Source organism: Denticeps clupeoides, chromosome 14, assembly GCF_900700375.1.
Source record: "Denticeps clupeoides chromosome 14, fDenClu1.1, whole genome shotgun sequence".
In the NCBI taxonomy this organism is placed as follows: Eukaryota; Metazoa; Chordata; class Actinopteri; order Clupeiformes; family Denticipitidae; genus Denticeps; species Denticeps clupeoides.
Window position 1 is genome coordinate 18,798,279 of NC_041720.1, and position 15,375 is coordinate 18,813,653.

Consider the following 15,375-nt stretch of genomic DNA (forward strand, 5'->3'; position numbering starts at 1 on the left):
GGTTCTCTGTAGAGGTGAGTAAATAAACTTTGACTCTGTCTTGGGTAGCTTGTTTTTAAGAAGTGCTTGTGTTTTTGTTGACGTGACTAGGCGAGCTAAGTTAATGTATTAGCTTTCGCTGTCGTTATTGTTGTCAATCGGCGTCAGTTTCACCCGAACTAGGTACACGCCCACTCTTGCGTAGTCGTGAAACGGGTGTAGTTAGCGGCACTTCAGGAGACCGGTTAAAAAGCGGCTCCCTGCAACAGTGTCTTCAGACACAGCGGTAATCTTTCTCGCGCGGTTCTCTGTAGAGGTGAGTAAATAAACTTTGACTCTGTCTTGGGTAGCTTGTTTTAAGAAGTGCTTGTGTTTTTGTTGACGTGACTAGGCGAGCTAAGTTAATGTATTAGCTTTCGCTGTCGTTATTGTTGTCAATCGGCGTCAGTTTCACCCGAACTAGGTACACGCCCACTCTTGCGTAGTCGTGAAACGGGTGTAGTTAGCGGCACTTCAGGAGACGGGTTAAAAAGCGGCTCCCTGCAACAGTGTCTTCAGACACAGCGGTAATCTTTCTCGCGCGGTTCTCTGTAGAGGTGAGTAAATAAACTTTGACTCTGTCTTGGGTAGCTTGTTTTTAAGAAGTGCTTGTGTTTTTGTTGACGTGACTAGGCGAGCTAAGTTAATGTATTAGCTTTCGCTGTCGTTATTGTTGTCAATCGGCGTCAGTTTCACCCGAACTAGGTACACGCCCACTCTTGCGTAGTCGTGAAACGGGTGTAGTTAGCGGCACTTCAGGAGACCGGTTAAAAAGCGGCTCCCTGCAACAGTGTCTTCAGACACAGCGGTAATCTTTCTCGCGCGGTTCTCTGTAGAGGTGAGTAAATAAACTTTGACTCTGTCTTGGGTAGCTTGTTTTTAAGAAGTGCTTGTGTTTTTGTTGACGTGACTAGGCGAGCTAAGTTAATGTATTAGCTTTCGCTGTCGTTATTGTTGTCAATCGGCGTCAGTTTCACCCGAACTAGGTACACGCCCACTCTTGCGTAGTCGTGAAACGGGTGTAGTTAGCGGCACTTCAGGAGACCGGTTAAAAAGCGGCTCCCTGCAACAGTGTCTTCAGACACAGCGGTAATCTTTCTCGCGCGGTTCTCTGTAGAGGTGAGTAAATAAACTTTGACTCTGTCTTGGGTAGCTTGTTTTAAGAAGTGCTTGTGTTTTTGTTGACGTGACTAGGCGAGCTAAGTTAATGTATTAGCTTTCGCTGTCGTTATTGTTGTCAATCGGCGTCAGTTTCACCCGAACTAGGTACACGCCCACTCTTGCGTAGTCGTGAAACGGGTGTAGTTAGCGGCACTTCAGGAGACCGGTTAAAAAGCGGCTCCCTGCAACAGTGTCTTCAGACACAGCGGTAATCTTTCTCGCGCGGTTCTCTGTAGAGGTGAGTAAATAAACTTTGACTCTGTCTTGGGTAGCTTGTTTTAAGAAGTGCTTGTGTTTTTGTTGACGTGACTAGGCGAGCTAAGTTAATGTATTAGCTTTCGCTGTCGTTATTGTTGTCAATCGGCGTCAGTTTCACCCGAACTAGGTACACGCCCACTCTTGCGTAGTCGTGAAACGGGTGTAGTTAGCGGCACTTCAGGAGACCGGTTAAAAAGCGGCTCCCTGCAACAGTGTCTTCAGACACAGCGGTAATCTTTCTCGCGCGGTTCTCTGTAGAGGTGAGTAAATAAACTTTGACTCTGTCTTGGGTAGCTTGTTTTTAAGAAGTGCTTGTGTTTTTGTTGACGTGACTAGGCGAGCTAAGTTAATGTATTAGCTTTCGCTGTCGTTATTGTTGTCAATCGGCGTCAGTTTCACCCGAACTAGGTACACGCCCACTCTTGCGTAGTCGTGAAACGGGTGTAGTTAGCGGCACTTCAGGAGACCGGTTAAAAAGCGGCTCCCTGCAACAGTGTCTTCAGACACAGCGGTAATCTTTCTCGCGCGGTTCTCTGTAGAGGTGAGTAAATAAACTTTGACTCTGTCTTGGGTAGCTTGTTTTTAAGAAGTGCTTGTGTTTTTGTTGACGTGACTAGGCGAGCTAAGTTAATGTATTAGCTTTCGCTGTCGTTATTGTTGTCAATCGGCGTCAGTTTCACCCGAACTAGGTACACGCCCACTCTTGCGTAGTCGTGAAACGGGTGTAGTTAGCGGCACTTCAGGAGACCGGTTAAAAAGCGGCTCCCTGCAACAGTGTCTTCAGACACAGCGGTAATCTTTCTCGCGCGGTTCTCTGTAGAGGTGAGTAAATAAACTTTGACTCTGTCTTGGGTAGCTTGTTTTTAAGAAGTGCTTGTGTTTTTGTTGACGTGACTAGGCGAGCTAAGTTAATGTATTAGCTTTCGCTGTCGTTATTGTTGTCAATCGGCGTCAGTTTCACCCGAACTAGGTACACGCCCACTCTTGCGTAGTCGTGAAACGGGTGTAGTTAGCGGCACTTCAGGAGACCGGTTAAAAAGCGGCTCCCTGCAACAGTGTCTTCAGACACAGCGGTAATCTTTCTCGCGCGGTTCTCTGTAGAGGTGAGTAAATAAACTTTGACTCTGTCTTGGGTAGCTTGTTTTTAAGAAGTGCTTGTGTTTTTGTTGACGTGACTAGGCGAGCTAAGTTAATGTATTAGCTTTCGCTGTCGTTATTGTTGTCAATCGGCGTCAGTTTCACCCGAACTAGGTACACGCCCACTCTTGCGTAGTCGTGAAACGGGTGTAGTTAGCGGCACTTCAGGAGACCGGTTAAAAAGCGGCTCCCTGCAACAGTGTCTTCAGACACAGCGGTAATCTTTCTCGCGCGGTTCTCTGTAGAGGTGAGTAAATAAACTTTGACTCTGTCTTGGGTAGCTTGTTTTAAGAAGTGCTTGTGTTTTTGTTGACGTGACTAGGCGAGCTAAGTTAATGTATTAGCTTTCGCTGTCGTTATTGTTGTCAATCGGCGTCAGTTTCACCCGAACTAGGTACACGCCCACTCTTGCGTAGTCGTGAAACGGGTGTAGTTAGCGGCACTTCAGGAGACCGGTTAAAAAGCGGCTCCCTGCAACAGTGTCTTCAGACACAGCGGTAATCTTTCTCGCGCGGTTCTCTGTAGAGGTGAGTAAATAAACTTTGACTCTGTCTTGGGTAGCTTGTTTTAAGAAGTGCTTGTGTTTTTGTTGACGTGACTAGGCGAGCTAAGTTAATGTATTAGCTTTCGCTGTCGTTATTGTTGTCAATCGGCGTCAGTTTCACCCGAACTAGGTACACGCCCACTCTTGCGTAGTCGTGAAACGGGTGTAGTTAGCGGCACTTCAGGAGACCGGTTAAAAAGCGGCTCCCTGCAACAGTGTCTTCAGACACAGCGGTAATCTTTCTCGCGCGGTTCTCTGTAGAGGTGAGTAAATAAACTTTGACTCTGTCTTGGGTAGCTTGTTTTTAAGAAGTGCTTGTGTTTTTGTTGACGTGACTAGGCGAGCTAAGTTAATGTATTAGCTTTCGCTGTCGTTATTGTTGTCAATCGGCGTCAGTTTCACCCGAACTAGGTACACGCCCACTCTTGCGTAGTCGTGAAACGGGTGTAGTTAGCGGCACTTCAGGAGACCGGTTAAAAAGCGGCTCCCTGCAACAGTGTCTTCAGACACAGCGGTAATCTTTCTCGCGCGGTTCTCTGTAGAGGTGAGTAAATAAACTTTGACTCTGTCTTGGGTAGCTTGTTTTTAAGAAGTGCTTGTGTTTTTGTTGACGTGACTAGGCGAGCTAAGTTAATGTATTAGCTTTCGCTGTCGTTATTGTTGTCAATCGGCGTCAGTTTCACCCGAACTAGGTACACGCCCACTCTTGCGTAGTCGTGAAACGGGTGTAGTTAGCGGCACTTCAGGAGACCGGTTAAAAAGCGGCTCCCTGCAACAGTGTCTTCAGACACAGCGGTAATCTTTCTCGCGCGGTTCTCTGTAGAGGTGAGTAAATAAACTTTGACTCTGTCTTGGGTAGCTTGTTTTAAGAAGTGCTTGTGTTTTTGTTGACGTGACTAGGCGAGCTAAGTTAATGTATTAGCTTTCGCTGTCGTTATTGTTGTCAATCGGCGTCAGTTTCACCCGAACTAGGTACACGCCCACTCTTGCGTAGTCGTGAAACGGGTTATAGTCAACTCCACTACCTGTGGACCGCACCTGTAGTCACTCACAATTTGACCTGTACTTGTGGTACTACTCTCGCGCTACCGCGTCAGCGGTAGCGTCAGCCCTTGTGTGAAGACCCACTTGGGTAAAGACCTGCGACTCGTCCTGCGCGACTCTACCGAGCAGTAAAACCAAAATACAGGTAACTTCACCCATGCTCCTCTCCTACTTCTTTTTGCTAATCATGTCCATCCAGAACATTCCGCTCATTCACTCCAGGCGCCCTCCTCGATTCAATACAAACAGAACACGCAACACACATAACCTGCACACACTCTCCCAGGCCTCGTCTTGCCACCCTGAGTACTTGTTCGGACTGTGGAACTGTCAGTCGGCAGTCAACAAAGCAGACTTCATTCCTGCTTTTGCTACAGAACGAAATCTCCAAGTACTCGCACTGACTGAGACCTGGATCCGCCCCCATGACTCCGCTACACCTGCAGCCCTTTCCACAGACTTCTACTTCTCTCATACCCCCCGCCCCACTGGCAGGGGAGGGGGCACAGGCTTGCTCATTTCCAAGGACTGGAAATTCACTCCCGTTTCTGCTATTCAAACAACCAGTTTTGAGTTCCATGCAGTAACTATTACACACCCAGTAAAAATGTCCATAGTTGCTGTATATCGTCCTCCAGGTCCGCTGGGGAACTTTGTAGAGGAACTAGACACAACTCTCTCCTCAATTATAGATGAGGAACTGCCCCTTGTGCTACTAGGAGACTTCAACCTCGATCTCCTCAAGCCACAAACCACTGACTTCCAACACTTCATCTCTGCTTCCAACTTCACACTTCTCTGCACGCCCGCAACGCACAGAGCTGGAAAACAACTAGATCTCGTACTCACACGCAAATGCTCCACAGCCAACACTTCTGTCGTTCCTCTACATCTATCCGATCACTCTTTTATTCACTTCAGACTATCCCCCCTGGCACGCACCACACCCACCTCACACTTAACACAATTTCGCCGTAATCTCCGTACCCTCTGCCCTACTCAATTGTCTTCCGCTGTCTCCTCTGAGCTCTCCCCCCTAGACATCCTCTCTATTCAGGACACTAACCGTGCTACAGACATCCTTTTCTCCACACTAACATCTTGCCTCGAGAGACTCTGCCCTCTAACCTCAAAACCAACACGTGCGACTCCACCCTCACCGTGGATCTCTGACGAGGTTCGTCGCCACAGGTCCCACCTTAGAGCAGCTGAAAGGCAGTGGAGGAAATCCAAGTGCCCGCTTCAACTTAATAAGTATCAATCTCTCCTAAAATCCTTCTCTGCTGCTGTAACTACAGCAAAGACCAGATACTTCCAGGACAAAGTAAACAACTGCAATGACTCTCGAAAACTTTTCTCGACTTTCAACCGTCTCCTGAATCCTCCACCCCCTCCCCCCTCCACTTCTCTCTCATCTGAAGACTTCGCCACCTTCTTCACAGAAAAGGTGGCTGACATTAGCAAACAATTCTCACCACCTAACCCCAGACCCCGTCCTGCTGTTACCTCTGAAACCAGGAATCTGTCTTCCTTTACTCCCCTCTTTGAATCAGACGTGTCTACACTTCTCCAGTCTAGTCACCCCACCACCTGCTCCCTGGATCCAATCCCCTCACACCTCCTTCAGTCCATACAGCCCACCATATTATCTGCTCTGACACATGTCTTAAACTCCTCACTCACAACAGGAACATTCCCCACTGCTTTCAAACAGGCTGTCATTACTCCCCTGCTCAAAAAACCCACATTAAACCCATCTCTACTGGATAGCTACCGCCCAGTCTCCAACCTTCCTTTTCTTTCAAAAATTCTTGAAAGAGCAGTCCTGGCTCAACTTTCCTCATTTCTCCACAAGCATGATCTTCTTGACCCTTTTCAGTCTGGTTTCAGGAAAGGGCATTCTACTGAAACCTCCCTCCTGGCAATGATGGATGACCTTCGTGCTGCAAGAGCTGCCCGCAGATCATCCGTCCTTGTTCTACTTGATCTATCTGCTGCCTTCGATACAGTTAACCACGAAATTCTTCTCACCACACTCTCTGATTTAGGAGTCACAGGAACCGCACTAGATTGGTTCACCTCTTATCTCTACGACAGGTCCTTCAAGGTATCATGGGGAGGTGAGACATCTGTCCTCTCTAGGGTAACCACAGGGGTTCCACAAGGCTCTGTCCTTGGCCCCCTTCTATTCTCAATATACACTCGCTCACTTGGTCACATCATCCAATCACATGGCTTCTCCTATCACTCCTATGCTGATGACACCCAGCTCTATCTGTCATTCCCACCAGAAGATGCTACTATAGCAACAAAAATTTCGGCCTGCCTCTCAGACATATCGGCATGGATGTCTGAGCGACACCTCCAACTCAACCTATCCAAAACCGAGATTCTGATCTTTCCGGGCAACAATTCTCCTCAGCAAAACCTTTCAATTCAAATTGGATCGCTATTGTTAACACCCACGGCATCTGCAAAAAGCCTTGGGGTTTGGATAGATAACAAACTGAGTTTGAACCATCATGTTGCTGCGATCTCCAGATCCTGCAGGTTCACTCTCTACAACATTCGCAAGATTCGGCCTTTTCTCTCACAACAGGCTACGCAGCTCCTCGTCCAGGCAATGGTCATCTCCAAACTCGACTACTGTAACTCTCTCCTGGCTGGAGCCTCTGCAGTCACCATAAAACCACTCCAGATGGTCCAAAATATGGCAGCCCGCCTCATCTTCAATCAGCCAAAATACACCCATGTTACACCTCTCCTTACCTCCCTCCACTGGCTCCCGGTAGCTGCTCGCATTGAGTTCAAATCCTTGATGCTTGCCTACAGGGCTGTAAATGGAACTGCGCCCTCCTACATCAACACACTACTACCTAGATACACTCCTACACGCTCTCTCAGATCGGCAAACGAAAGGAGACTAAAAATTCCTTCTTCACGGGGTCTCCGATTCCAATCATGTCTGTTCTCCGTTGTTGTCCCTGGCTGGTGGAACAACCTACCCTCCTCCACACGACTAGCCGAGACTATCACCACTTTTAAGAAGAAGGTGAAAACCTTCTTATTCCAAAAATATTACAGACAAATTTAACACATACACATGCATACACATTTAACAAATAAATACAAAATGTATAAATACATTATAATTTTTCTTAGTCTAGCACCCAACACTCTCCGAGCATGTTCTTCAATGACAAGTCTAAGCCTTATCAGGGCTCTTAGTTTGTATACTTGATATTCTATAGAAATCGAACGAGAATTGCTGGTGTCTTCCCATTGTAAGTCGCTTTGGATAAAAGCGTCTGCCAAATAAAGTAAAGTAAAGTGCATATCAACGTGTTCTTTAGTGACGCTGCTGCTCTTTCTGGCTATTTTTCCATTTTCCAAATATACAGAAATCTTGATCATAAATTGCTTCATTTGTACATAACACTGCTTAATACACTTTCTTAGATGGAAAGCTAACATCCTTCAGGAAGTTCTTCCCATGAATGCGTGACACTTGCAGATTGCTTTGCTTTTACTTTTGTCCAATTCAAAAGCTGCTTGATGGACTTTGGAGCCTCTGCTTGCTCCTCCAAACCTGTTTTGAGGCTTTATCTTACTGTGGGATGAACTCCTGACCAACTAGGCGAAGGGATTATGGGTTTGCCAAGGCGGAAACTCAAGTTGTCCTATTGAACAAATCTCAGTTTTAAACTGTAAAGTGAAGACTTTAGAGTTGCAGGTTTGACAGGTCCTTTAACCTACATTAAAGTAAGCAAAAGAGGCTTGGCCTGGGCCATAAACCACCATCAGAATACTGCTGAAGACTAGAGTAGGTTAGAGGACACTTCTGATTTGTGCCTTTTCTGTAGCAACACAGTAGTCTCTGCTGTACCAATCTGTTCATAAAATGCTTACTAGAGTATGGTACCACAGTGTGTTCCAAGAAAAGTTGGGATTGGTACCACCAACTTTCAAAACTCCATTGCATTTCCTTGTTTTAGATGCGAATCCCTGCCATCCAGAATGACTTCAGCTACTACAGAAGGACTATCAGTCGGAACAGGATAAATAACATGAATGTAAGTAGAACCACAATCAATCAGTGCTTACCAGACATCCTGCCAGAACTATTTTGCACACCACAATATCTCAGTGCTGCTATTTTTCATATGACAAGCCACATTTCTGCACAATTTGCAGGCATCACCTCATATTTGGTGGTTGTAGTGGGAGACACATCCTGATATGCAGTCCCATGTAGCCAAGCTGCAGTAAATGGGGTCAACTAATCAAAACTCGTAAAACTTTGTTCCTTCAAGCTGGACATTGAAAATGAGGTCAACAATGAAATGGCCAACAGGATGTCCCTCTTTTATGCTGAGGCCACCCCAATGCTGAAGACATTAAGTAATGCAACCACCAGTTTTGTAACTGAGGTGAGTGAGTGTCACTGTCAACCAGCAGAAGTGTCCTGAATACAAAGTCCTGCTTTATATTCAAAAACTAAATGTGTTTAATTCATTCTTAAATCAAAAAGACCAGTTTCAACTTTTTTTTTTTTCATTTTCTTTGGTCTGACAGAATAAGACTCTACCTCTGGAGAACACAACAGATTGCTTGAGCACCATGGCTAGTGTGTGTAAAGTCATGTTGGAGACCCCGTAAGTTCTACTTCACAGTTCTAATATGCTCTTGCTCTCTCTGGTGTCAGTTGGCCTGTAGAGCTTCCTTTGGTCTTCATAGGTACATGACCTGGCATTAATATTTTTGGAAAAAAACTGACAAAAAGTGTCTCCCAAGTCTATGGCTGATGCTTAGTAAGACTCAACCGCGTAGTTATTTTAATACTCCCAAAAGGGGCAGTGGTGGCCTAACGGTAAAGGAAGTGGCCCCGTAATCGGAAGGTTGCTGGATCGAGGTGCCACTGAAGTGCCAATGAGCAAAGCACCGTCCCCACACACTGCTCTCCGGGCGCCTGTCATGGCTGCCCATTGCTCACTCAGGGTGATTGGTTAAATGGGTTAAATTTCACTCTGTTTTTTTTTTTTTATATTGTTAAGAAAAGGGCAGTAGTCCTGGTCAACAGGAAATTAACAATGAGGTTACAGACTGGTCTTATGAGTGGCCAGACAGTGTAAGTGAATTTTGAGGGCTGATTGTATATGTATGTGACTGTATGGACATGTCTGTGTATTCTCAAGGGAGTACACAAGCCGCTTCAACAGTGAAGACACGCTGCTCTTCTGCATGAGGGTGATGGTGGGAGTCATAATCCTGTATGATCATGTCCACCCAAATGGTGCCTTTACGCGGTCCTCCAAAATTGATGTGAGCCTCCTTCCCCATAATTTATTCATTCTCTACAGTGGGCTGTATTACTCTCAATCATTAAATTAATTTTTTTTTTTACTTCAGTAAAAGCTGAAAGGACACGTTCCAAGTTCAGTTCACGTTCATAGTTCACTGTTCATGTTCAGTTTTGTTTTAATAAATAAAATGAGGGTAGTACTGACTCTCCACACCATGTTTAGCCTTCACAGAAAAAATGAATGTGTTCAATAAACGCCATTTATTTGATTGCATTCATACCATCAATCATGCTCCAGAGTTTATACAAAAGCCAAACTAGATTTTCATAAATATCTGGTTTTGGAAAGATGAAATATGGCAATGTAATGTTTGTGGATTATTGCCAATTCATTTCACCATTGGGATGGTCAACACAACACTGTGCTATGTCCCCTCCAGATGAAAGGGTGTATAAAGGTCCTAAAGGAGCAGCCAGCTGATAATGTTGAAGGTCTTCTCAATGCCCTGAAGTAGGTTTCTATTTGTTACTTTCTCTGCGCAAATTGTATGAATTTGATTTTTTTTTTTTTTTTTTTTTTTTTTTTTTTTTTTAAATAACGTTCAAAGATTTATGGTCATCTAGATATGTCCTTGTTTCAATGTCATATTCTGACATTGTTCCTGGTGTAAATTCCTTTGCAGTAAATGGAATGCCTCTTTAAATTGTGATTTGAAGGCTGTTCACTGCAAGTCTGTCACTTTTTTAAAAAAGTTTAATTGATTGTTAGAAAATCATTTTGCAGTCATCTTGGTGCAACAACACAACTGCCTTTCTTCACACAAGTATCTGGGGCAGCAGCAATTGTGCATTCAAAGTCATTATTTCTAACTGACTTGATTACACATTCTAAGCACATTTGACATTTGTATGCCACTGTTTTTCTTGCATCAATTAACACACACAGTTAAATTAATCACATTTAAAGTAAATGAGATTTCATTTTCTTTATCTTTTCAGGTTTACCACAAAACACCTGAATGATGAATCCACTCCGAAGAACATCAAAACAATGCTTCAGTAATATTTTGGATTGCTTTTTTTATATATAAATGTGTGTAGAGGATCACTGTAATGGCCTCGAAGATGTATATGTTTACATTATTTAACATTTTAATATTTCCATCCAAGTGTACCCTTTTAAAGGAAAATGACAAATAATAAAAAAATGCTGTTATGTGTCCATCAGAAGCACATGCTTATGATTACAATGGTTATGAAGCCTTAAAATTTAGTGATGTGGCATTCTGACAGAAATACATAAACTGGGACTGCATCGCAGTACCCGAAGGGGCTAACAGTGGCAGAACATGTCAGTTCATGTACCTGAGTGCTCATGTGAAGTCTTTGTGCAATCAAAACTAAGAAATCAAACCAAAAGTTTTTAATATTCCCTTTTTTTTTTTTTTTTTTTTGGAAAGTATTGTTTTTAGTTTGTGTGTGTGTGTGTATGTGGATCTTTTGGTTATTCAATGGCTCTTCTACCAGGAAAAAGAAAAAATATTATACGTGAAGAGAAGAGCAGGACAGTTCCCAAGAATCTGAGGACTGTCTTGAGCTGTTACCAGTTTTTGGAGCCATTATTTTTTTCAGGATGAGAAGTGTAGTTTGACACTTTGTTCTGAAGTTCTGCACTGATTTGAAGGTGCAGTAGAGGAGTGGGGTAGTGTACAGCTAGTGTGGTTTTATAGCGACAGGGATGAGAGGAGGAATGTGTCCGACAATCGCGCTTTAGATCTTGCTTTCAGGGAAGCTTTGCTCAGCACTGCTGCACTCATCGTGCTTCAGTGCAGTTTCTAATCGTTCCACAGCTGTTTTTGTTTGTGCAGGTTGCACATTTAAAAAAAAAAAAAAAAATTACTTCAAGTGTCCTAATCAAGCCATAAAGCAGTCTGTCTGGTGTACTAATACACACAAAAAACATTTAACCACTCCATTTTCAAAAAATAATCCATGTGTATTCGGCTAACAGTTGCAATGCCATTTTTAAGCCATAATATCAGTTAACATCCAGTTGTGCAACACATACTTTGTCTACGTGATTGGTTGAATCAGATTTAAGGATCCTCATTGGAAACTTTGTGTGCTAGTGACAATTTTGAGAGAATATATTTTCTATCATCTTCAGTTTGTTTTATTGCAATGTTTAACTGACCAACTGTTCATAAACTTATTGTATTCTGACTGGACGTGTGAAATTAACAATAAAATTGGACTGTTTTTTGCAGAGCAGATTGTTATTGTGCTCATGCCGGTGAAACACAAGGGGGCAGCCTTTTACCCTACATGCTGTTGATTGCATGTCAGTCATGGATATGGTAATTTTTCATATAAAAAGATACCTTCATAAATGAAATAGCTTTATTCATGTCTCTGGCCCCTGGGTGCAACAGTTATTGATGACAACACAATCTTTTTTGTGTCGATAAGCAGAGGGGAATGGAATTATTGGCATTGTGCTTGAGTGGAGATGGGAATAGCTTGGACCTTGAGACTGTCACATCAAGGGAAAAAATAGCCATTTAAAAGCACAGAAATTAAAGCCTAGTGGTTAAGGAAGCTGCTCTTTATCAGAAACTTGCCAGTTCGAATCCTGAGCTGCCAAGGTGCCACTGAGCAAAGCACCATCCCCACAGACTGCCCCTCGGGCACCAGTCATGGCTGCCCACTGCTCACCAAGGGTGATGGTTAAAAGCAGAGGACACTATTTGTTGTGTGTGCTGTGCTGCAGTGATCACTTCACTTAATATTAAATAACGGTTAGCTTTATAGTTCGGCATAAATGTAAGTTGTTGGGCAGAGGCAGCATGTTGTCCTGGTTGAGAAAAGGCAAATGCTGCATTTTTGCCATATCATTTTGCCATTTCAGTGCAACCAGGCTTCAAGGGAAATGAATTCTGTTCTGTAATCCAGTTGTTGGAATCTTGATTGCATTCAGAAAAAATAATTTCTTCAAAAGCTCATTAACTTTACGACATGCTTCTGGTCCCATTTGGCTGATTTATGAAGTGGAGGAAAGAATATTTTGGGAAGGCAGTGGCTCTCATGGAGGATTTGCTGTCATCCTGTCACTGCGTAGCCCTGACATGGGTGGCAGTGCCAGCTCATGCCATTTGTTCAGCAAATGAAGCCATGTTTCTGCAGTAGGCTGTTTGAGGCGTCCTGAAAGTGTGTTGCTGACAGAATAAACTGCAAACATTCTAATGTCAGCTCAGGGGATTGAGATCAACAGCTTGTAACAGTATAAATGAATAAGATTATGCAGCCATGACACCATAACATGGTGCATAATGTTGTGGACCTAGACTCCTACCCATAGCCTCTAATTTAGTGGGATTGTGAGTGTGGACTTCAAACATGGAACAATGTCCTGCAAGATGGCAAATATACCTACAGTCAAGCACTACTGTCCTCTAGTGTACAAAGCGAGATTCATACAGACCAGGTTGGTGTGGAAGAACTTGACTGGCCCATACAGAGACCTGACCTCGAACATCAGAGGCAGATCTCATAATGGATCAATTGGTAAAAGAAACATCCCACAAGCTGATAAATGAGGACTAACATAATCCTTTGACAGGGCATTGAGAAGCAGACAGGTGACTGGCATGAAAGTGTGGACTTTCCTTGTGTGCTGAAGGGTCAAGTGTGGGGGGTTCCCAGCTGTAGGGCCTGTCAAAGCCCATTGAGATGTGATTATGGGCTATAAAAACTGTTGTTGTTGAAAGTGGCAAATATAATGGACACATGAAGATTCATAATCATTCCAGATCATTACAGCACCATTGCGATGTACCTTTTTTGTAAATTGCTGTAGGGCAATTTGATGTACCTTTTTTGTAAATTGCTGTAGGGCTGAAACACCTACTGATGTTTCTATATGTTGGTTGATACAATTGTGTATCTTTTTACTCTGCATATTCCTAACCACTCTCATAACAAGCTTGAAATATGATGCGAGTTCTCAGGGCATGAATTAAATATTGCCATTCTCTTTATTCTCCAAAGGGATGTCATAAACGTTGAAGTTGAGAAGCTAAAGACAACTGAGTACTTTTAAGCAAGGGGATGATGTCTGTGCAATGCTTTTATTTTTTTGCAGAAATGTAAACCACATTTAGTTTTGACTCGTTCTTTTGATTGAAAGTCTACAGTTTTAAAGCCTTTTATTGTCCCAATTGGCTTAATGACAACATTAAGGGTTCAAGTTTATAATCACGCCCATGCATGTGCAGTACAAGCTGAACTACTCTGACCCTTGGAGAATTCCGCATATGTAATTGACCTGCAATGAATAATAAATACATTTTTCCTGAAATATAGATGAAAAGGCCCATCCCTACTTAGCAAAGATTATGTAATCTGCTGTGTGTGTATGTGTGTGTGCTGTGTATGTTGTGCTTCTGATTTCCATTGCATAACGGCTGGACCCCTTAGAACTTTCTGTCTGTGATTTAAGACAACAGATTTTCTCCTTGAGGAGAATTCTGCACAGCTCACTGCAGACTGCATGGTTGCAGTCCTCTTTTCTCTCACTTCTGCATATGTGCCATGTCCACTGGACCACTCCCACAGCTATTACCTCAATCTGAAATAAATACCAACCATCCATAACATTAATACCACTTGTCCAGACCTCTGACGATATGCTGCTTGCGAGGTGATTCAAAACTTGCTGCTGTGTTCCTTCTAAAAAGTATGGCAGGGAGTATTAACTTGCTGAAAAAGGACAATGCCTTCTTATTCCATGAAGGGACAGCACATTTCAATGTTGTAAACTAAATGATTGGAATGTGATAGAATAAAAAATACATTTGAAACCATAATTTATGTTGATGCTGATGTAGCCCCCCACTTGGAGTCAATTTTGAGATATTTAGTCTGCACATGCGCAGTCCTTGGTGAGATGACTGCCATTGGGGCGAGGCTCTCGTTGGCCTCCCACCCTTTTCCAGAATTCTCTCTGATTGGTATGCAGGACCAGACGGTCATGTTCTGCAGTGTGGGTTTTTGAAGGCTGGTGCATAAAGAAAAACACACACACACCCACAGGAATTGTGCACTGCTGTAGTTTGAAAAACCTCCACAAACTGAATTGACCCGAGTTCATTTGGACATTTCGGGTGCCGTGTCAGGTGCTGGATGCTGACTGTATTGAGCTGAAGCAGAATGAACAGCCTGTTCTCTGCTGCACAGGGGGTTAAGGATTCAATGGATTTTCTCTGAGTGCTGGTTGAACCCAATTACACTTGAGGCAATAAATCCTTACCACTGCATTTTCCCAGCCAGACCTGCTGGTCTTCCCCGCTCTTCCTGCCTCGCTCTCTCTCATCCCACATCCCCTTTCCCCCCAGGTCGGTATTACAGCTTTTTTCCTCCTCACAGTCACCTTACTTCTGAGTATCACACCCACCTCCACCTCTTCTCAGCTCTCTTCTCCACCTTGGATACCAACAAGACCCTTCACCCCCAAATACAGTGGGCGAAATAATGATTTGAAAAGTTTTCCAACTAACAAAGAAATGCTCGGTCTATAATTTCAATGGTAGGCTTATTTGAACAGTACAATAAAAAAAAACCCCAAAACAATGCATTTCAAAATAGATCTAAATTAATTTCCATTTTCATGAATGAAATAAGTATTTGATTGCTTTTGCTTTATCACACACAGAGGTCAGATGGTCACATATCTCTTGAGTGATTGTGAATAAGAGAAGCTATTGGTAGTGACCAGGATGGCCAAATTTTAATATATGGATATGAAACTTGAATTTATGTCCAATGAAACTTCTCACCTACATGGCTATTAAAAGTTCTGCTAGCAGCATGGGAACTCACAAATGAACATATCATTTAAAAAATGTATTGAAAG

The 15,375-nt window shown here is 43.4% G+C and overlaps 1 protein-coding gene across 4 annotated transcripts in view; it reads left to right on the forward strand.

Annotated features, from left to right (window-relative positions):
* Positions 1-11,415, forward strand: part of fam49a (family with sequence similarity 49 member A) — a 39,346-nt gene extending 27,931 nt beyond the window's left edge. For all 4 annotated transcript variants that reach the window (XM_029002957.1, XM_029002959.1, XM_029002958.1 and 1 more), the window contains 6 exons: positions 8,158-8,235; positions 8,476-8,592; positions 8,738-8,817; positions 9,358-9,484; positions 9,905-9,975; positions 10,464-11,415. In XM_029002957.1, coding sequence (XP_028858790.1) covers positions 8,158-8,235; positions 8,476-8,592; positions 8,738-8,817; positions 9,358-9,484; positions 9,905-9,975; positions 10,464-10,527 — 537 coding nt within the window. In that variant the 3' untranslated portion in view covers positions 10,528-11,415. The remainder of the gene's footprint in view (positions 1-8,157; positions 8,236-8,475; positions 8,593-8,737; positions 8,818-9,357; positions 9,485-9,904; positions 9,976-10,463) is intronic.
* The last annotated feature ends 3,960 nt before the right edge of the window (positions 11,416-15,375 follow it).